Source organism: Peromyscus eremicus, chromosome 7, assembly GCF_949786415.1.
Source record: "Peromyscus eremicus chromosome 7, PerEre_H2_v1, whole genome shotgun sequence".
Classification (NCBI taxonomy): Eukaryota; Metazoa; Chordata; class Mammalia; order Rodentia; family Cricetidae; genus Peromyscus; species Peromyscus eremicus.
In genome coordinates, this window is record NC_081422.1 from 104,270,917 (window position 1) to 104,294,212 (window position 23,296).

The window sequence follows — 23,296 nt, forward strand, 5'->3', positions numbered from 1 at the left end:
TTCTGTGTAGCTCTGACTGTCCTGGATCTAGCTCTGTAGACCAGGCTAGCCTAGAACACAGAGTTCACCTGGCTCTGCCTCCTGAGTGCTGGGATTAAAGGCGTGTGCCACCATCACCCAGCCAAGCCTACCTAATTTTTTCCCTTAGCTACATTAGGTTTTCTGTTCATAGTTGACCTTAGTAATTAATTTCCTGCTGGTACATACTTATTATAATTTATAAAATGTTAAATATGTCTGCATTCAAAATGTTTCTGTTTTCTTTTTTTTTAAATTGTTGTTTGAGACAGAGTATATATATCCTTGTCTGGTCTGAAACTTGCTATGTAGACTACCCAGGCCTAGAACTCATGAGATTCACCTGCCTCTCTGCCTCCCAGTGTTAGGATTGAAGTCGTGTACCACCATGCCTGGCTAAATATGTTTGATAGTTTGGTTTCTTTTCTTTTTCTTTTTTTATTTAAATTTTGTGTGCATTGGTGCTTTGCCATGGGTGTCAGGTAACCTGGAACTGGAGTTACAGTTAGCTGTGAGCTGTGAGTTGGGTACTAGGAATTGAACCTGGGTCCTCTAGAAGAGCAGTCAATGCTCTTAACCCCTGAGCCATCTGTCCAGCCACCCCCCCCCCCCTTGGTTTTTCAAGACAAGGGTTTCTCTATGTAGACCTGGTTGTCCTGGAACTTGCTCTGTAGACCAGGCTAGCCTTGAATTTACAGAGATCTGCATGCCTCTGCCTTCCAAATGTTGGGATTAAAGACGTGCTCCTTCACTGCCTAGCTTGATAGCTTTTTAAAACTAATCTGATTAATTGAAAAAATTGTTTTTTCTTATTTTTTTATGTGTATGGATGTTTTTGCCTGCATTTATATCTAAGTACATGTCTGGTGCCTGTGGAAGCCAAAAGATGCCCTGGAACTGGAGTTACAGATGGTTGTTAGCTGCCATATATGTGCTGAAATTCGAACCCAAATTCTCCGAAAGAAAAGCTGGTCCATCTCTCCAGCCTGATTATTTTAACATGGAAAAATTATTCTAGGCAGTGCACACTTTTTATCCCAGCACTTAGAGGAAGAGGCAGGCAAATCTCTTGAGATTTGAGGCCAGCCAGTCCTACATAGTAAGTAGGTACCTTCTTTTTTCTTCTATTTTGATGAGGCAGTTATGGATTTGTAGCCCAGTCTGGCCATAAACTTACTGTGTAGTCCAGGTTAGCTTCAAACTCTAGGAAATTGCCTCCCTATGGTTCCTCAATGCTGGGATTATAGGAAATGAGCCACCACTCCATTCCAGGGCTCTTTATTTTCAATGTTAATGAAAAAAAATTTTTTTGCAGCAAAGTTTAGCTTTTATTTTTGTTGCTGTTATAGTTTCACAAAAAATAAAAAACATGTATTTCAGAAAAATAAGAAAACACCTTTATTTCTATTTTTTTAAATATTAAAAAAAAATTTTAATGTGTATTGGTGTTTTATTTTATTTATTTATTTATTTATTTATTTTTGTTTTGGTTTTTGGAGACAGGGTTTCTCTGTGTAGCTTTGCGCCTCTCCTAGAACTCACTTGGTAGCCCAGGCTGGCCTTGAACTCACAGAGATCCGCCTGGCTCTGCCTCCCGAGTGCTGGGATTAAAGGTGTGCGCCACCACCCGCCCGGCGTGTATTGGTGTTTTGCTTGTATGTATGTCTGTGTGCGGATGTCAGATCTCCCAGAACTGGAGTTGTGAGCTGCCATGTTGGTGCTGGGAATTGAACTTAAGTCCTCTGGAAGAGCAGCCAGTACTCTTAACCACTGAGCCATGTCTCCAGCCCTTATTTCTATTTTAAATTTTGTGTTTGTGTGTGTGTGTGTGTACATGTATGTAGTTGCATTCAAAAGACCAAATTGATGATTTGAATGGAAATAAGAGGAAGTGCATTTAAACAAAATAAGTTAAACTTCAGCAAAATAAGATTAATATGAAGTGTAAAATTAGTAACTGGGCTGGCAAGATGGCTCAGTGGGTAAAGGTCCTTATTATGAAGCCTCATGACCTGAGTGTTGATTCCCCTGGCTTCTATATAATGGAAGGAGAGAACTGACTTCTAGAGTTATACTCTAATTTCCACATGCATGCAAGATAAATAAATATAATTTAAAGAATATTAATAACTGTGTGGTCAGACAGCATATACATGATAACATAAAAGTTTAATAAGGTCTGTTGGTGCAGCTCTGTTTAGCAAATCTAGTAACTGTCAATGAATTCAAAGATTATGTACAGATGGGAATTGTATTCTAGACATCAGAAAGTGGCAGACAAGTTTTTCTTTGGATGATCAAATGGCTAGACTATGTTGTGGGTATATTCCCTCAGGAGCAATATAGACACTGAATTTTAAGGATTGCTTTTGTGATGGAAGTGATAATATGAGTGAGTAAGTGAGTAAAGTGAGTAAGGGTCATTGGTTAGCCACAAATAAACTATTCAATAATAATGGAATATCTTGCAAAGATGTTAAAATTCTTTATGGTATTTAAAGAATTATCTTTTATCCATTTCTCATTTCAGCTCCTCTCGATGTCCAAATGGAGATTATTGTTCGAATAGACGGTTTCAGAGAAAGCAGCATGCAGATGTAGAAGTTATACTGACAGAAAAGAAAGGCTGGGGTTTAAGAGCTGCCAAGGATCTTCCTTCGTAAGTTTTGTTTCAGTCACCTTTCACTTCATTTTTGTGTTACTGAATTTGATTAGGCATTTTATAGGAAAATGATTTATTTCAGTGGTGTTCAGTAGTGGTTATTATGTAGAATGACTACTTGGTAACTAGTTTGTTAAATTGATTTCTAGAAAATAAATTAAAAAAAAAAAAAAAAGAAAAAAAGTCCCTCTTTTTTTTTGAGACAGGGTTTCTCTGTGTAGCTTTGGAGCCTGTCCTGGATCTCACTCTGTAGCCCAGGCTGGCCTCGAACTCACAGAGATCCGCCTGGCTCTGCCTCCTGAGTGCTGGGATTAAAGGCATGCGCCACCACCTCCCAGCCCAGGCTTGATTATTTTTTCTTTAATATGTATGGATGTTTTGCCTTGATGTACATCTGTGTACCAGTTGTGTGCCTAGTGCCAGAAGAAGTCAGAAGAGTGCATTGGATCCCATGAAATTGGAATTACAGATAGTTGTGAGCTGCCATTTTGGTTGCTGGGAGATGAACGTTGGTCCTCTGGAAGAACGGCCAGTGTTCTTAATTGCTGAGCCGTCTCTCTAGCTCCTTTAATATTGATTATAAAGATAATAATTTAACTTTTTAGGTTTAGTAATTAGGTTGTTATTACTGAAATCTAAACATGTTTGTCATGGCTATTACAAAACTTTATTTATTGGCTATATTTTTCTGTGCCTACTTGAGTTTTGTTGTTTATTGAGGCTGGCCTTGAACTCACAGGGATCTGCTGCCTCTGCCTCCCAGTTCCTGGAATTAAATACACATGCCACTTCGCCCAGCTGAGTTTTATTTGTATGCAATTGTTGCTTTTCCTCCTTTTTTTATTTTTTATTTAAGATTTATTTATTATGTATGCAGTGTTTTATCTGCATGTACCCCTGCCCGCCAGAAGAGGGCACCAGATCTCATTACAGATGGCTGTGAGCCACCATGTGGTTGCTGGGAACTGAACGCAGGACTTCTGGAAAAACAGCCAGTGCTCTTAAACTCTGAGCCATTTCTCCAGCCCCTCCCTTTTTTATTTATGTTTTGTTTTTTGTTTTTGTTTTTCCAGCCAGGATAGCATTTAAAAAAACAAAAAAAGTCAGACATCTGGCTGAAGAGATGGTTCAGTGGTTAAAAGCACTTGTTCTTTCAGAGTCCCAGGGTTTGGGGTCCAGCACCAACTTGGCAGCTCACAACCATCTGTAACTCTGGTTTCAGGGGATCTGATGCCCTTTTCTGACTTCAGCACCAGGCATGCACATGGTACACAGACGTATATGCACACAAAGCACTAGTCACACTCATTAGAGAATTAATTATTCTTTCATTCCTTGGTCCAAGATTTGTAATTTGCCAATTTTGAGCTCATCGGTGTTAATCTTTACTATCCCTTAGGTGTTAGCTATCCATAGTAGTTATCATTTATTTAAACCTTTGGTATATTTATACAGGCCCCTGGACAATTCACTTCTGTAAGAGTAAAGTTTGTCCTTCACTCTTTTATATAGTTTTCTCAGTCTTTATTCTAAACATTTTCTAAATGGGCTGTACTATGCTATCTGTCTGAAAAGCATTCGAACGTATTATAATGTAGACGTGTTATGATTTCCAGTTGGTTGTAGAGTATATATTATGTAAGTTGTTACTACTTCACATGACCTCATTGGAGTTACTTGTGAAACTTCATTATCCTTGTTCATAGCCGAGTTAGGCAACTTGCATTTGGTCTTTAGGCCAAATCCAGGTCTGAAAGCCTGGATGCTGCTTTACACCTTTTATGTAGTTTTCTTTCTCTCCTTTTGTTTTCTGGTGTGAAAGAAATAGAGTTATGTTGAGTTATTCTTAGGAATATCTCTTTGTATAAATAAAGCTCCTTCATTGCCTTTTTTTGTTTTTTGTTTATTTTTTTCAAGACAAGGTTTCTCTGTGTAGCTTTAGAGCCTGTCCTAGAACTCAATCTGTAGACCAGGCTGGCCTTGAACTCAGAGATCCCACTGCCTCCCAAGTGCTGGGATTAAAGGTGTGTGCCACCACGTCTGGCCTTCATTGCCATTTTTGTACAGCTGCTTTATGCAAATTCCTGATACATGTTCTTGGCAGTGAGACCAGCCAAGAAGCCAGAGACAGATTTGACTTTCATTATCATTAAAGAACTCTGAAAGTAAGGGCAACAGAGGGGCTGCAGCTGTATGTAATGTTTCCTAACCATTTTCTTTTTTTTTTTTTTAATATTTTATTTTACATTTTACATACATAAAAACCAGCTTCATTCTTGGCTTTCTCATTACATTAAGCCACAGATTTTTTTTTTAACATTTATTTCTTTAAATTACATATATGAGTACTCTATCTGCATATACAGCTTTATGTGAGAAGAGGGCACCAGATCTCATTACAGGTGGTTGTGAGCCACCATGTGGTTGCTGGGAATTGAACTCAGGACCTCTGGAAGAACAGCCAGTGCTCTTAACCTCTGAGCCATCTCTCCAGCCCCCTAACCATTTTCAATGTCATAGTTTGTTCAGTGCTCTTTCCTAGCTGTGAATGACCGACTTGATGTTTGTAAGCCATACTTAAACTGCTTGTGAGTGTGTGTGTGCCCGTGTGTGTGCATGCCCGTGTGTGTGTGTGTGTGTGTGTGTGTGTGTGTGTGTGTGTGTGTGTTGCTTAAGGGTTAACTCAGGGCCTTGCATAATGCCAAGTATGTACTTTACTAGTGAGCTGCTTCTCAGCACAAACATTTGTTTTAATATGCAGATAGAGAAAGAATATGCCTCTTGGAAGTATGTATAAAAGTTTCTTAGACTCAATGGTCTTTTAAAGGAAAGAAGTATTTTAGGAAAGCATTAGGTGATGTATGCCTATTGTCTTGCTACTCAAGTGCCTGAGGCAGGGGGTTCTCAGGTTCAAGGCCAGCCTGGGCATTGAGTACATGATAAATATTTTTCAATATTTACTAGTTTTGTTTGGATTTGTTAATTTCCAGTAGAGTTCCTAGGCTGTAAGTGCTATTCTTTCATCGTTTTATAGGAATACCTTTGTCCTGGAATACTGTGGAGAGGTACTTGATCATAAAGAGTTTAAAGCCCGGGTGAAAGAATATGCACGGAACAAAAACATCCACTACTATTTCATGGCCCTGAAAAATGATGAGGTGAGCAGCATGGATGTGTTTATTTTGGAACCGATAGGAACACTGTTGCATTGGGGATGGGGGTGTGTGTGTGGTATACTGATTTGTCATTAAAGTAACAAAAATTGATGCCAGAAGAAATGAACAAAATTAAATTGCCAACCGTGGTGACCAGGACCTATAATTTCAGCACTGGTGAGATGGGGGCAGGAAGATCAGGAATTCAAAACGATCTTCATCTATATAGGGAATTTGAGGCCAGCTTGTGCTATGTAAAACTCCGCCTCAAAACAAAACAAAGGATCAGAACAATATATAGTTTCTATTTGTTTATTAAAGAATGGGAGAAGGTGATGTTTATATGTAAATACAAGCATACATGCTTCATATGACAACTTTAAAAATCATAGATGATTCCCCAGAATGTTTTTGTGTGTGTTACATTTTAATGCTGAGATATTTAGAAATGTCTGTCATATTTAAAAGTGATATTCATGAGCATGTTACTTGTTGATACAAATAATAACTCTTACAAAAATAGTTTCTCAACATTTTTTGTGAGAAATGACATGTTAATGAAGTCTTTTGCATTATTGTAAGTCTCTTTAGTGTATGGCTTAGATCCTTATATCTGCCTCTATAGTCAAGGTAGAAATACTAAATCTAGGGACCTACCTCTAAACCCACTTATTATCACCCTCAGTATGGCCTCTCAGATTGTTACTCCAGGGCATTTGAACATATTCTCAAGTTGTAGAGCTACTGAACTATGGCACAGCACTTGTTTTAAAAGGAGTTATTTCACATATGAGATTGAAATGCCATAAAAGATAAGAAATGGCTAAAAGTAGTTAAGAGAGACAAGACATTATTTTCTGTTTTGTTTTTGAGGCAGGATCTCACTTTGTAGCTTTGCTTATTTAGAACTCAGTAGGCTGGCTTGGATGCTTAGTGATCCTCCTGTCCTACCTCCCAAGTGCTGGGATTAAAGGCATGAGACACTGTGGCCTAGGACTTGGTAAGTACTTCAGGATGACCTTGAACTTCTGATCCTCCTGCCTGTGCCTCTCAATTTCTAGGATTACAGGCATGTGCTACTATGCCTGGTTTTATGAAGTATTGATGGTTGAACCCAGGAGTTCTACATTCTAGACAAACACTGACTGCCCCAAGAGATAATTTTGCCTTTAAACTATCTGTAGTTAGCAAATCTTCCAAAAAAGCAATTAGCCATTTTTTTACTTTGTTATAGAAAGTTCTCTAAGATAGGGTAAGAAGCAAAGGGATGTATGTGTTTTTTACCTTAAAATTGCTTTAATGCTTTCTTTTTCAAAATGCATGGATATTTTAAGATCTCATTTAAAAACTCTTCTTTCCCCCAGATAATAGATGCCACTCAAAAAGGGAATTGCTCTCGTTTCATGAATCATAGCTGTGAGCCAAACTGTGAAACCCAAAAAGTAAGTTGATGTAAATTTATTTAAAATTCAAAATATTTATTCAAGATTGCTATTTTGACCATTAATTTTAATTTCTGTATTACAGGTACTCTTTTAATTTTTTTCCTGTTCTACTTTATTTTCATTTTGGAATAAATTTAGATTTATAAAAACACCAAAATAATAGCATTGCAAAAATAGTAGAGTGTATGTCCATATACCATCCCTCATCTACCTTCTCCAAGTGTTTATTTAATGTAGTATGTAATAACCATAATTCAATGATACTATCCAAGGAAATTTTGATGAATCAAAAGACTTTACTATAATTATATTTACTTTTTTAAAGTAATGTTTATGTTGTTATGTGTGTGCATGCGTATGTGTGTGCTCTCATGTATACGTGTGTGTACCCATATGCTTGTAGAGGTTGGAGGCAATCTTAGAGGAGTTGAGTCTTTTACCATGGGTACATGGAATTCAACTCAGTTGATTGCTTACTAGCAAATGCTTTTACCTGATGAGCCATCTTGCCAGCCTTTTAATATAATTTTTACAGCTGTAATTTTTCTAGTCTAAAATTCAGCCCTGAAATTGTTACACTTGATTGTTTCCTTGCCTATAATTATTTTAGATTCTATTTCAAAAATGCCATAATATAGACTTAAATCTGAATTTTCACAAAGTCCAATGGTTATTGTCATATTCAGATTCTTTTTTGTAATTAATTTTTTTATTTTAAATTTGTTATGTCTGTAGGTGTTTTGCTTGCATGTCTGTCTGTGCACTAGGTGTGTGCAGTGCCTACAGAGTCCAGAAGAGGGCATCAGATTTACCTGGGACTGGAGTTAGAGATAGTGTGAGCTAACATAGGGTTGCTGGGAATTGAACCCTGGTCCTATGGCAGAAAGCTAATGCTCTTGACCAGTGAGCCATTTTTTCAGCCTTTCCTCTTCCACTCTTTTCTTCCTTTTCCTTCTTTCTTCTCCCGTTGTGCTTCTCCAGCCCCCTTTCTTTTGAGACAAGGTCTCACTATGTACAGCCTTAGCTGGTCTGGAATTTGCCTTGTAGACCGCTTGTTGGCCTCAAACTTAGAGTGATTGCCTGCCTCTGCCACCTGAGTGCTGGGATTAAAGGCATGTGCCACTAGGCCTGACTCTTTTCTTTAAAGAGATTTGTATTTATTTATGTGTAGTGTGAATGTCTGTGTGAATATATGCCACTTGTGTCTGAGTGTCCATGGAGGCCAGAAGAGAGACATTGCATTCCATGGAGCTTGAACTACAGGAAGTTATGAGTGGCTGGATGTGGGTGCTGGGAGGTGAACTTGGTCCTCTAGTAGAACAGCAAGTGCTCTTTAACCATTGAGCCATCTCTCCAGTCCTCTATATTCAGATTCTTTATCAAGACTTCAAGTGCTAGCCTGGAGAGATGGCTCAGAGGTTAAGAGCATTGGCTGCTCTTCCAGAGGTCCTGAGTTCAAGTTGCAGCAACCACATGGTGGCTCACAACCATCTATAATGAGATCTGGTGCCCTCTTCTCTGGCTTGTAGGCATATAGAACACAGTATACATAAGTAAATCTTAAAAAAACAAAAACAAAAACAAAAAAACCTTCAGGTGCCAATTGAACTGTTTTATAACATTCATGTGGCACAAATAGCCAAAATAGAGAGGGATGAGAAATTCTTGGTTAAGGACTTAGAGACATAGCTCAGTGGTTAAGAGCACTTGTTCTTGCATAGGTTGAGGGTTCAATTCCTAGAGCCACATGGTGCTTCACAATGCTTATAACTCCAGCCTTTGTCTGACCTCCATGGGCATTACTTGGAGGCAAAACAATAAATAAAATTCTTAAAAAAATAAAAAGAAAGAAATTCCAAGTTAAATAAGTGATGGAGGACAAGGAGGATTAGCTTAGTTAAGAAAGTGTTTGTTGCCGGGCGGTGGTGGTGCATGCCTTTAATCCCAGCACTCGGGAGGCAGAGCCAGGCGGATCTCTGTGAGTTTGAGGCCAGCCTGGGCTACCAAGTGAGTTCCAGGAAAAGGCGCAAAGCTACACAGAGAAACCCTGTCTCGAGAAGAGAAAAAAAAAAAAGAAAAAAGAAAGTGTTTGTTGTACAGGCCTGGTGACCTATCTGAGTTTGGATATCTGAACTCCACAATTTAAAAAGTGAGATGTGCACCGGGCAGTGGTGGGGCACGCCTTTAATCCCAGCACTTGGGAGACAGAGGCGGGCGATCTTTGTGAGTTCGAGGCCAGCCTGGTCTACAGAGTGAGATCCAGGAAAGGCGCAAAGCTACACAAAGAAACCTTGTCTCGAAAAACTAAAAAAAAAAAAAAAAAAAAAAAAAAGTTGGGGATTTAGCTCAGTAGTAGAGTGCTTGTCTAGCAAGCGCAAGGCCCTGGGTTCGATCCTCAGCTCAAAAAAAAAAAAAAAAAAGTGAGATGTGCTAGTCTGTGACTAAGTGGTAAAAACAAGAGAGACCCTGCTTCAAAACAAAGGAGAAGATGGGTTGGAGATGCGGCTCAGCAGTTAAGAGAGCTTTCTGTTTTTCTAGAAGACCTGGGTGTGGTACTGGGTTTGAACTCAGTTTGTGATACTTAGTGACACCAAGAATCTCCTACTGGATTTTTTTTTTTTAAGACTAAATGAGCTTTCATACGTGTAAATGTATGTAAGTTAAACAAAGCAGCAGTTTTTCTTTTTTTTTTTTCCTGTTTGCTGTGCTGGAAAGTAAATACTAGGTCTTGTGTTTGCTAGTCATGTGCTGTCCATTTAGCTACATTCTCCATCCAGTAGCAGTTCATTTTATTATATTACAGGCAGTTTATAGATACTGAATCTTATAGTCTATTAAATGAGAATGATATGTTGGTTAGTTTATTTAAGGAAAAATCAACCCATTTGCTTTGAGAAAACACTATATTACATAAAGATCCATATGCTTAATTCACTCAGATAATGATGGTCTTTATACATACGCATGCACAAACATTAGTCAGTTACTAATGTCTATTCTCTTCAAAACATTTCAGTGGACTGTGAATGGACAACTGAGGGTTGGATTTTTTACTACCAAACTAGTTCCTTCAGGCTCAGAGTTAACATTCGACTATCAATTCCAAAGATATGGGTAAGTAATGGTTTTGCTCTATTTTGCTGCTTCTGATATGGAAAATAGATGTTCAGATACAGAGATATAAAATTCTCATGTGAATTACTCAGAAGTTATATATACTATCAATTCTCAACTGTAGTATACCATCATTTTGTTTTTCCTGTCATGTGATTTTTCTGGCCACTAAGGAATTTACAGTATAGGAACTATGTAATATTCCTCTGAACTCAATATAATAAAACTTTACTATAGGGCTGAGGATGTATTCAGTTGATAGAATGCTTTCCTAGCATGCAGAAATCCCTGATTTTGACCCCTAGCACTGAATAAAAAAAATGGAGTGTGGTGGTGCATGCCTGGAATCCCATCGTGTAGGACAGTGGTTCTCAACCTTCCTAATGCTGCAACCCTCTACAGTTCCTCATGGTGTGGTGACCCCCAACCATACAGTTACTTCATTGCTACTTCATGACTGTAATTTTGCTACTGTTGTAAATCATCATGTAAACATCTGTGTTTTCCAGTGGTCTTAGGCAACCCCTGTGAAAGGGTTGTTTGACTTCCCAAAGGGATCATGACCCACAGGTTGAGAGTTAGCTGCTGATTGTAGGAGGTGGAAGCAGTAGAATCAGAAGTTCAAGGCCATTCTTGCCTATGAATCAAGTTTAGGACAGCCCCGCCTAGATGAGACCCTTCCTCAAAAAAAAAAAAAAAAGAAGAAGAAGAAGAAAACTAATTCATTATAGAAATGCCAACTCTGAACATATATGTGTGAAGAGATTAATATCCTTATTTATCTATCATTTATCAACTCTTGGCTAATTTTGTTTGACCTATATTGTACTCTTATTAATAAATACCTTTTGGGAGTTGGAGAGATGACTCAGAGGTTAAGAGCACTGGCTGCTCTTCCAGTGAACTTGGGTTCATTCCTAGCACTCACATGGCAGCTCACAACTGTCTGTAACTCCAGTTGGATCAAAAGATCCAATACCCTCACACAGACATACATGCAAACAAAACACAAATGCACATAAAATAAAAATAAAACTTTTTGAAGGTTGGGTGTGGTGGTGTACTACTTTGATTCCAGTAGTTGGGAAGTCAAGGCAGGTGGACTCTGAGTTCAAGGCTAGTCCAGGTCTGCATACTGCATAGTAAATTCCAAGCCAACCAGGGCTCTATAGTGTGGGACTGTTATTTTATCAAGACACAGTGGTAATGCTTGTTTTCCCCACACTCAAAAAGCAAAAGGATCAAAAATAAATAAAACCAATAAAGTTAAAGGGTGGAAATTTTGAGTAAACTGTAAAACTCTTCAGTTTCTTCCTCCCCAGATTATATCTTTGTGAATTGATAGCTTTTGATGCTTATATTAAAAGGCACAGAGATTCAGTTTCCTGGATATTGTAAACCTTTTAGATGAAGGTGTAATTTTCTTTCTTTATCCAATGTTTTATCAGTGTTCCTTTTCTCGATAGTGATGCTTTCTCGGGTGTTGGTTCACATAGTTCCCATGTCAGAGTTAGTCCAGTTCTGAGACTGTCCCCTTGTAAACCAGGACACATGCCAAGCAGGATTTCTGTTCTGACTGCCTGCTTTGCTCGTCGTGTGTTCACTAGATAAGTTACAGACCAGGGTCTGTAGGATTCATACTGTTTCTCTGTGTTTTCCTTTTCTGAGGGCAAAGAAACTAGACATGTTCATGAATCCTTGCTTTGTTCATAAAACACTTTTCCCCCCTCTGATTGGTACTCTGTCTCTCTTTACACACACACACACACACACACACACACCCTCACTCTAAATATATCCATGTTCTTTTAAAATATTCATTTATGTTTTCTTCTGGTAACTTTGGGCACAAAATTGCAGAGGTGGTTTCTATCCAGACCTGTAGAGTTAAGTCAGTATTCTTTTCCACCACTTTCCTTGTTTCCATGGTTTTATTTAATTAATTATTATTTTATTTGATATTACAGGAGGTCATCCTATGTGATAGGTTTTTAAATCAAATGTTTCCTTTTGAGTGTCCTGATGATATTGTATTTTATATGTTTTTAATAAATGGATCTTATTTTCTTTTGGTGTACCAATTAAACATTGATACATAAATGATGGTTGTCTAAGCTGTATAAGGAATTTTATTTCTAGCACAAATATGTATATAGTCTCTTATTTTCATGCATCAATGGTCTTATAAAATCGAGAAATCATTAAGTAATTGGCCTGTTTTATCTAACAGGTAATAAAAGATTAGGGAAATGATGAAGCCAGTCCAGGTGGTGCAGGCCTATAATCCAATACATGAGAGACTGTCGCAGGAGACAGTCAAAGCTAGACCGGAGAGACTGTCTGAGAAATAGAAAGTAGGAAGAGAACACCAGTAGAACTCCTGTCCAACTTGTGTAACTCGTGGATCGACTCTCCAGTGTCTGTCTGTCTGTCTCTGTCTCTCTCTGTCTCTCTCTCTCTCTGGCACGCGCGCACACACACACACACACACACACACACACACACACACACAGAAATTGAGAGAAGGGGTGGTGGTGGAAAAAGAAACCAATGTCTTTTACAAGCAGTTTTTGGATATTTTCTATTAGACGTAGGTTTGTGAGAGTCTCCTAAAGTTAGTACATATTTTACGTTTCCTGTAGATCGGTATGAATTACCGTGCTGTCACTTTCCCGTTCTTTACTTTCCATAACTGAGTTCATTCCTTATTAGCAAAGAAGCCCAGAAATGTTTCTGTGGGTCAGCCAACTGCCGGGGTTACTTGGGAGGAGAGAACCGAGTCAGCATCCGAGCAGCAGGAGGGAAGATGAAAAAGGAACGCTCTCGGAAGAAGGACTCGGTAAGCATGCCGTCTCTGTTCAGATTTTAGGATGAAGTTTTAAGGAAATAGCTTTTCAGTTTTAATGTAAAAGGACAATCCAGGTGTCGATGAAATAATTTTGGAAAAGAGGTGTGGCTGGCAGTTTTTATTTCATTTTAATAGAGATTAGAATAGAGTACTGGGAACTTCTAAAGTATGCTTAAAATTCCTTGGCTCATACTTTTTCTAAGCTTGTCTCTGTTCAGGGTTGTATGTATGCAAACACACTCCACATGAAGGTTATAGACAGTCTGCAGGAGTCTGCTCTCTATTTACAAGTGGGTTCCAGGGATCAAACTCAGGTCATCAGGCTTGGCAGCAAGCATCTTTACCTTCTGAGCCATCTACCCTGCCCCATATGTTTTTCATTGAATAAACATACCAATTTATTTAACTGTTAAACACATTTGGGTTGCTTATTTGTTTTTGCCATCATGAATGTGACTGTAGTGAGCATCATAGGCATTTCCTGGTGCATGTGTGCAGAAGGTTTTCTGTTTTATTCTTAGTGGAATAGCTGGGCAAAGGAGACATAACAGTTTTGTATTGTTAGCAATGCTTTGGGTTTTTTTATTTTATATTTTCATCTCATATGATTTGTTCTTTATCTCCCTTAAGGACAGGGCTTTGTTTTGTTTGCTTGTTCTGGTTTTTTTTTTTTTTTTTTTTTTTTTTGGTTTTTCGAGACAGGGTTTCTCTGTGTAGCTTTGCGCCTTTCCTGGAACTCACTCTGTAGCCCAGGCTGGCCTCGAACTCACAGAGATCCGCCTGGCTCTGCCTCCCGAGTGCTGGGATTAAAGGCGTGCACCACCACCGCGCGGCTTTGTTCTGGTTTTTAAGACAGGGTTTCTCTGTTTAGCCCTGGCTGTCCTAGAACTTGCTCTGTAGACCAGGCTGGCCTGGAACTCAGAGATCCACCTGCCTGCCTCCGAGCTGAGATTAAAGGCTTGCCACCACACCTGGCTAGGACGGCTTTTTAAAGAACATTATTTTTATGTGTATGAGTGTTTTGCCTGCTTGTGTGTCTGTGTTCCACATGTGTGTCTGGTGCCTGTGGAAGCCAGAGGAAAGCATTGGAGTCCCTGAAATTAGAGTTACATACTGTTATGAATCGCCATGTGGGTCCTAGAAATCAAACCTCGGTTCTCTGGAAGAGTACCTAGGGCTTTTAACTGCTGAGCCATCTCTCCAGCTCTATAGGGCAGTCTTTAAATTTTACATTTATCTTAAATTCCATCTTAGCATCTAGAAGTATATATACTTGAACGACAGAATGAATCTCTTTTCCTGCTTCACTTATCCTTTCCCATCCAGTTTCTCCTTTTTTTTTCCTTGTTTGTTGGTGGGGAGTGGGAGGGGGGATGTGTGGGCAGTGGTGTGCCTGGAGAAGTCTGACGACAGTTTGCAGGCATTTATTTTCTTTTTGCACCGTGTGGGATAGAACTGGAGCTAGGTGTCTTTACACTCTGGGCCATGTCACTGAACTGGCACTTCTTGTGTAGCCTGGGCTGGCCTCAAAACTTGAAAATCTCCTGCTTCAACTTCCTGAGATCTTGGTTAGGCCTGATTCACCATGCCCAGCAATGCTGAGTGCTGGGGACTTAAATCCAGAGCCTTGTATATGTTAGGGAGGCATTTTGCCACTGAACCATATCCCCAGGCCTTAAATAATTTCTTATTCACATAGTTGATGAGTGAATGAAACGCTTTTCAGATTGATTTATATTTATCTATTTATTTAGGTTTTTTGAGACAGGGTTTCTCTGTTTAACAGTGCTCTCTGTCCTGGAACTCAGTCTCCCTGCCTCTGCCTCTCCAGTGCTGGGATTAAAGGTGTGCGCCACCATTCCTAGCTAATTTATATTTCGACAGTAGATTTTATGTTATCAGATGTTGTGTTTACACCTGCCTTTCTTTGCTTCCTTCCTTGCTTGCTTGCTTGCCTTGAGACAGAATAGCCTAGCCTGGCCTTGAGTTCATAATATTCTGCCTCAATTTTCAATGTTGATAATACAGGCATGGCTGTGTGTGCATGTGTGAGTGTGTGTGTGTGTGTGTTGTGTGTTCCCTGTATCCCCTTCAGCTAGTCTAATAGCATAGTTCCTTCCTGTGATCTTACTTTTCATTTCTAAATTACTTGTGAAGCTGAGTATTTTTTTTCTCCAGGTTGTTTGAGTAAGTGACTGGATTGTACTTGTTTTATAACTAGATATTTTCTTTGCTGTGGTAGGTGGATGGAGAGCTGGAAGCGCTGATGGAAAATGGTGAGGGCCTCTCTGATAAAAATCAGGTTCTTAGTTTATCCCGGCTTATGGTTAGAATTGAAACTCTGGAACAGAAACTTACCTGTCTCAAGCTCATTCAGGTAAGCACTTTAATACTATTTTTTTATTTCTGAATTTGGTGTGGGACACTTAACGACAATCTGGCTGGCTGATAGAGAAAAGTTTATCATGTTTTAAATGTATACGCAAGTTCTTTACGACTTTGAAAGCTTTGCCCTTGAAAATGGCTAGCAAGTTCAGTATTATTAGTAGCAGAGTTGGTTTGCTTTTCCTTCCAGTTAAAAGCACATGCTGGGATTTTTATTTATTTATTTATTTATTTATTTATTTATTATGTACACAGAAGAGGGCGCCAGATCTCATTACAGATGGTTGTGAGCCACCATGTGGGTGCTGGGAATTGAACTCAGGACCTCTGGAAGAGCAGTCAGTGCTCTTAACCTCTGAGCCATCTCTCCAGCCCCTGGGATTTCTTTTAGTGGAATAATCCATGGTACTTGGTATAGCTCCCTTCCCCACCAGTTACTGGTATACCAAAACTATTTTTGAGACAGGGTTTCTCTGCATAGCTTTGGAGCCTTTCCTGGAACTCACTGTGTAGCCCAGGCTGGCCTTGAACTCATAGAGATCCACCTGCCTCTGCCTCCCGAGTGCTGGGATTAAAGGTGTGTGCCACTACCACCCAGCACCAAAACTATTTTACTATAGAATCTCAAAGCAAAGAATTTTAGCAGTCATCCTATATATTCCAGTTGACTATTCCATAAGAAACAGATAATAAAAAATTTATTTAAAGTAGAAGAGGTACTCATTGGAAAGAAGTGGATCAGTGAGTATAGGGAGGGGGTAAGAGCAGTTAATTTGGAATGTGTTTGAGAAAAATACATTAAAGAACAAAATTCTTTATGGTATTTGTTAGATGTCTAATAGTAAGGATGTATGTATGTGTGCATTAATTTTAAGCAAACTCTTAATTCTCACCATGGGCTTCTGTAACATTTGACTGGCCTTGCCTCCCTAACTCCCTACATCATGCCTTTTTCCGCCCATGAAAGAACACACACTCGCAGTCCTGCCTCAAGTCATTTCTGGAACGTCATGGGTTGTCATTGCTGTGGATCTGGATGGCAGAGCTTGGTGATGGCCGGGAAAGTAACCAGAAGCTTCAGGAAGAGGTCAGTTCACAATCTTGCTTCTGCTGTTGATGGCTTAGTTGGAGGGGATATGACATAGGTGATTATGAATTTAATACTATGCCATCAGTAGCTATGTATAACCTTACATACAGCTTGCTTTGGTAGTAAGTTTGCCTTTGGTTTTCCCCATAGTATCTTAAAGTCAGCTCTATATACCAGGAACTGTAAGCATGATATATAATGATACTAATTTAGTTTATTGCTAAATTGCTAGACCATTACTTTTAAACTCTGGGAAAACACAGAAAACTTGAATTTTGGAGTTCTTAAAAATTATTGACAAGAAGCCTAAGAGATGGCAACCATCTATAATAGATCTGATGCCCTCTTCTGGCATGCAAGTGTACATACAGAGCACTCATATATAAATTGAAGTAAAAAAAAAAAAAACAAAAACGTATTGACAAGAATTAGAACATCCTGAAAAGCAAAGAAGTGTTTTCAAAGGTCTAAAGATTAATTGGCAGCATTATTAGTAGATTTGGAGTGTTTATAGCCTACCATAAAATTAGTATTTTCTGACTTTTAACAGGTTTTTGTTTTATTTTAAGATTTATTTATTTCATGTATGTGAGTACTCTATCTGCATGTACAACTTTGTGCCCAAAGAGGGCATCAGATTCCACTGTAGATGGTTGTGAGCCACCATGTGGTTGCTGGGAATTGAACTCAGGACCTCTGGGAGAGCAGCCAGTGCTCTAAATCGCTGAGTCATCTCTCCATCCCCTTATAAGTATCTTTTTTTGTTTTTTTTTTTTTTTCGAGACAGGGTTTCTCCATGTAGTTTGCTTGCTCTGTAGACCAGGCTGATCTCGAACTCACAGAGATCCACCTGGCTCTCCCTCCTGAGTGCTGGGATTAAAGGATTAAAGGCGTGTACCACTGCCGCCTGGTGATAGGTAGCTTTTTAAAAATCATAGTTTCTACTATAAACCCAAAGTCAGTTATTTAATAATAATAAAATAAATAAATATAAACCACTTTATTTATTTATTGGTTTTTCAAGACAGGGTTTATCTATGTAGCCCTGGCTATCCTAGAACTCGCTCTGTAGGTAGACCAGGCTGACCTCGAACTCACAGAGATCCACCCACCTCTGCCTCCCAAGTGCTGGGATTAAAGATGTGTGCTACCAACACCTAACTGTATTTGAATCTTTTAAGTGTGGAAATTATCATTTAAATACATGGTGTTGCATAGTTCCCAAGCTTCTATTGTAGTAACGGGGGAATTTTATAGAAAAAGACTGGTGAGGTCTAGTACTTTCTTTTAAGCTGCATAGTTTTGGGAATTCCTTCCTTGCAGAGAGTATTTATCGGTCACACTTGGTGTGAGTAGTCGTTAGTACTCTGTACTTTTTTTATTGTAGATCAGACTAAAAGTTTTTCTTCCTTCTTAAAAGGAAATAATGTTATAACCTTCAACTGCCTCTATATTTATGAAGACATAGGTCTTAATTTAGTAAGACAATGCCCCAAATGTAGTATTTCTTCTGTGAGTCCTTACCTGTGTGAAAGGTTAGCTGTACAAATGATATGATTAATTTTTTATTATGTTTAATCAGATCATAAAGACTTTGGAGCATTTGCCCATTCCTACTAAAAATATGTTGGAAGAAAGCAAAGTACTTCCAATTATTCAACGTTGGTCTCAGACCAAGACTGCTGTCCCTCAGTTAAGTGAAGGCGATGGATATTCTAGTGAGAATACATCACGTGCTCACACACCACTTAATACGCCTGATCCGTCTATCAAGCTGAGCACAGAAGTGGATACAGAGACTCCCAAGAAACTCATGTTTCGCAGACTTAAAATTATCAGTGAAAATAGCATGGACAGTGCAATCTCAGATGTAACCAGTGAGCTAGAATGCAAGGATGGCAAGGAAGACCTTGATCAATTAGAAACTGTCACTGTAGAAGAAGATGACGACTTGCAGTCACAACAACTCATACCACAGCAGCTGTGTGAGCCCAAAGTTGAGAGCGAAACCACCATCGAAGTCAGTAAATTACCCACATCCGAACCAGAGGCTGACACTGAGACAGAGCTCAAAGAAAGCAGTGGCACAAAACTGGAAGAAGCCATTGCTGAGGAAACACCGTCCCAAGATGAAGAGGAGGGCGTGTCTGATGTTGAAAGTGAGAGAAGCCAAGAACCGCCAGATAAAACAGTGGATATAAGTGATTTGGCCACCAAGCTGCTAGACAGTTGGAAAGATCTAAAGGTAAGAAAACACTTAAATTCCGATTCAGAGTGCTGCAAAGCTAAATAAAACATTTCTAGCCATGAGTATTTGTGATAAATGGACTGTAATCTCTCAGGTAGTGAATGTGTCTCAGGTGTTCTTTAAGTCTTTCTAAGAGCCATAAGTCAAACTATTGTGCAGATGTGTCCCCCTTTTCTCTCACTGAGAAAAGTATATGGTATTGGTGATTTTACTAATTCAAGGGCTCTTCATGTAAAACAAAACAAAACAAAATCCTTTTACTGTTAAACTTACTCTGTATATAGTGACAGCAGATGTTTAAATTAATTTAAAATCAATTGAATGGGTTAATAGAAAATAAACAATGAAATTAATTGGAATCCCTTGGTAATTTAGGAACTTATCGCTATAAAATGATTATGAAATTCTAGAAAAAACACATGGCACTAGTTTATTTTATTTGCTTTTGTTTTTGAAATAGGCCTGTGCTTAAGTTCTTTTTTTTTTAAACGAAACATCTAAAGGAGGGGAAGCCAAGGGTGGTGGTGCACACCTTTAATCCCAGCACTTGGGGAGGCAGAGGTCTGAGGATCCATGAGTCTACATAGTGAGCTCTAGGAAAGCCAGGGCCACAAACAGAGAGACCCTATCTCAATAACTAACCAGGCAGTGGTGGTGCATGCCTTTGGAGGTAGAGGCAGGCAGATGTATGTGTGTGTGTGTGTATGTATGTATGTATATTCTTGATAAGGAATGCAATAAGATGTGTAGAATTTGCCTTTCAGAAAACCCAGTCTGGATCTTGAATGAATATGAATGTATAAAAATTTGAGCCTATTAGAACTAATGGTTCACTTCAATTACAAGTGCTCTGGGTCTGGGATCCAGGTTTTGAGAACCCCACAGGAACAAGTTATTTCCTACCTTTTATTTTTCTGTTCCTTCTTTCTTCTCTTGGAGTTGAAACAATCAGATAAATAGCAATAGCAATTCAGGTTTTTTTTTTTTTTTTTTTTTTTTTTTTTAGCAAGGTGAAACTACAAAGCTCATCACATTAGGTTATGTGATTTGACCCAGTGGAACTTAGACGGAACCCAATGAGTAATGATTTGGTTGTGTGAGGTGCTTCCTGTTCACTCTGTTGAGACCTTTTCAGATACCAGTCTGTGTTCTTACTTATGTAAGTTACTGTTTGATCGCTTAAAATTTAGCATAAACTCAGCTTTATTTAATATGAAACCTGAATTTATTTTATAAATATAAAAGGAGTGTTCATAGTAAGTCTTTTTATGATGCCATGTATAACCACAGGAATAGGAATTGCGGTTAAATGAGAGATCCTAGGATGGTCACTTGTTGGACCTTTATGTAAAGCCGGCTTTGTGGCAGCACAAGGGTCCTAGAAGCAGTTCCTCTGCTGTTTGTGGAGCGGAGCCTGCATGATGAAGATACTTTAGTAGTAAAGGTAGAATGGAAGCAAGTCAAGTACACAAGTGGACTCAGGGAAACCATGGAAAGCTGCAGTTTGATAGACGAGAGAATGCTGTTGTAAAGCCAGTGGTTTGCTGAGAAGTATCTGGTCAGCATTTCTCAGGTTGTTAGAATCTCATACACTTGTCTTAAAATCTATAAGATGTAAGGCTTTTGATTCTCTGTGTAGTAGTTTGTATGTTTAATTGCAAATATGTGATTTACTCTCTGGGATGTGATTAGACTATTTAGATATATAATTGGAATAATTAACCTTACTCTCTGAACACCCATTATTCAAGCCTACAAAATAATTTTTCTTATCCTTTGAATATAGGTTAATGATCTTCATGGCTTTAGGTTTACATTTTTATTTATATTTAAAATAAAATAAATTCTTAAATTTTATACTTTGCATTTATCTGACTTTTTAATATCAAAGGAGCCATTAAGGAAAACTTTCTTTTCTTTTTCAAACTTGTTTGGGCATTGCATTGTTGAGAGACATCTTTGCTTACTGTGAACTGTGATGTTTTTGTTACATGGTGGTGCTGGGGTTGTTAATTTTTATTTTCATTAGCATTTACCATGTATCTGGTTTCTAAACTCTGATTACTGTTGTCTTTTAAGTTAAAAAAAATACTTTAGGTGGCATTTGGCTAGGAATCTAAAATCAAGAATTGATAAATTGTACATGTTTTGGAGAAACATACTAATCTAATGTGATTATTGTGTACCATACTATCCGGCATTGAAAGAGTTAACTACTTCTGTCTGACTTCACCTATGTGTTCAAGTAGACATTAGCTGAAAAGAAAGTGTTTTATTCTTTCAACCTTACTAAGCACCAACTACTGTGTTAGTTGCTGATATTTAGTTCATACTACAAAGCATTGATTGTGGTTGTTTTGGCCACTCTGACTCTTCCTGATCTTATGGGGCTACTATAACATTACTGGACATGCATTCCAGTTGTCCATTCTACATTGGATGGAATAAAGAACTGAACAGGATTACTTCATACTCTTTAATCTTGGTTTTGCTTTGAAGACAGACTATAGGGATCATCAGTAAAATGTAAAAGGGTGGGAGGGAAGGGAATGAAGCTTCATGAATTACTCTTTGTCCTCCCAGATCTGATGATGATCCCCTTTGTAACTTGAACCATTTCCATCTAGCTTCTCAGGGCAGCAAGGAGCTTGTTAACATCACCAGCTGACCATGTGTCTCCTTTTCTCAACTCCATTTCCAACTTCGTGCTGAAGAAAAACGAGAACCTAGCGTGCATTCTGTGAAGAAACAGGAAGATGGTTGGGAAGTTGGATGATGCATGACAGATATAATAGGTGAAAAGAGGACAGAGGTGGTTAACTCACTGGCGCCGGCATTAATTTGGTGCGTTCATTGCCAACAATTGTTGTCGTTCCGGGAAAATCCCTACTTCTGGCGAGAAAGGATTAAGTGAGCTTCTTTTTCTATACCTTATATACACAGGATCACTGACGAGGCTTGCAAGGCATTTCTATCACATTTCTCCTAAAGTAGTCCTCACGTCACCTAGCACATTGCACTTACAAACATGTTCATCTTCACATACATTTTTAGCAGGGACATGTGCATCTATTTTTGTGTGAAAGAACTGCATCATCTGTCCTTCTGAAAATGTAGCCTTGATTTCACAAGGCAAACAGCAGTTACAATAGATTATTAATTATAACTTAACTGGGAAAATCCTCATTCACTTGGATCATTATGAAAAGGAGGTAATGTTCTCAGGAATTTGGCAGTTTCAATTACTGTTAACATCAAGAGATTATAATAATTAGTAAGTTAAGGCCTTCTTTACAAACACTTAGATATAGGATGTGCATCTTGCCTTCTGGTCCCCTTGGGTAGTTCTATTTCTACCTGAATTAGATGATTTAGGGACAGAAACTTCCTATAAGTAATAAGTTAGTACTTCTTAATGACTACTCTTACTCTCTTACTTCATCTTTTTGTAGACACTACCTTTAGCTTAAAAATACACTATTTTAGCCTGGGGTGACGGTGCACACCTTTAGTCCCAGTACTTGGAAGGCACAGGCAGGTGAGTCTGTGAGTTTGAGGCCAGCCTAGTCTATGTAGTGAGCTCTAAGACAGCCAGAGCTACACAGAGAAACCCTGTCTCAAAAAACCAAAAAAGAAAAAAAAAAAAAAAAAAAAAAAAAAAGAAACAACACTATTTGGTCAGAAAACTCAACATTAAACTTTTTATAGAAAGTTGAACTATAGAAAGTTGGTTTTGAGTCGGTGAAATTGCACTCCACCACTGGTATGGTCTATAAAAAAGATTTGTACATGTGGAAATGAAGTTGTGTGTCCTGAGCTTCTGTGATAAATGTGATAGGTCTATAGGGTAGAAGGATAAAGAGGTCATGAGCCTGTATAGAGTCACCTCCAGGAAATGCTGCTTTTGATAGATAGTGCTGCATTGAGAGTCTTTTTTAAGTTTGTTTTTTAAAAGGCAAAAATGGTTTAAAAATGGTTAGTTCATCCATTCCCTTTCTTATGTATGTATGTATGTATGTATGTATGTATTTATTTATTTATTTGGTGAGAGACAGGGTCTCACTATAATGATGCAGATGCTAGAATTACAGGTGTGTATAATAGGAATGTGCCACCACTCTCAGCAATGAGCTCACACACACAATTTTTATTTTATTTTATTTAAGGTAGGTCTCACTATGTAGTTCTTGCTGGCCTGGAACTCACCATTGCAGCTGCTTCGCCACACCATCCCTTGCTGAGGTCACTTTTTATTTTGTGGTCCATTTTGTTCTAAACTACTTTTATCTGAATAGTAATGCAGCTTGTTCAGTGATTGGCCTGTAATCCCC

The 23,296-nt window shown here is 38.5% G+C and overlaps 1 protein-coding gene across 1 annotated transcript in view; it reads left to right on the forward strand.

Annotated features, from left to right (window-relative positions):
- Positions 1-23,296, forward strand: part of Setd2 (SET domain containing 2, histone lysine methyltransferase) — a 108,106-nt gene that overhangs the window by 27,119 nt on the left and 57,691 nt on the right. Inside the window, exons 5-12 of the mRNA XM_059269092.1 lie at positions 2,520-2,677; positions 5,715-5,838; positions 7,200-7,277; positions 10,297-10,394; positions 13,107-13,233; positions 15,485-15,619; positions 16,595-16,714; positions 18,300-18,962. Coding sequence (XP_059125075.1) covers positions 2,520-2,677; positions 5,715-5,838; positions 7,200-7,277; positions 10,297-10,394; positions 13,107-13,233; positions 15,485-15,619; positions 16,595-16,714; positions 18,300-18,962 — 1,503 coding nt within the window. The remainder of the gene's footprint in view (positions 1-2,519; positions 2,678-5,714; positions 5,839-7,199; positions 7,278-10,296; positions 10,395-13,106; positions 13,234-15,484; positions 15,620-16,594; positions 16,715-18,299; positions 18,963-23,296) is intronic.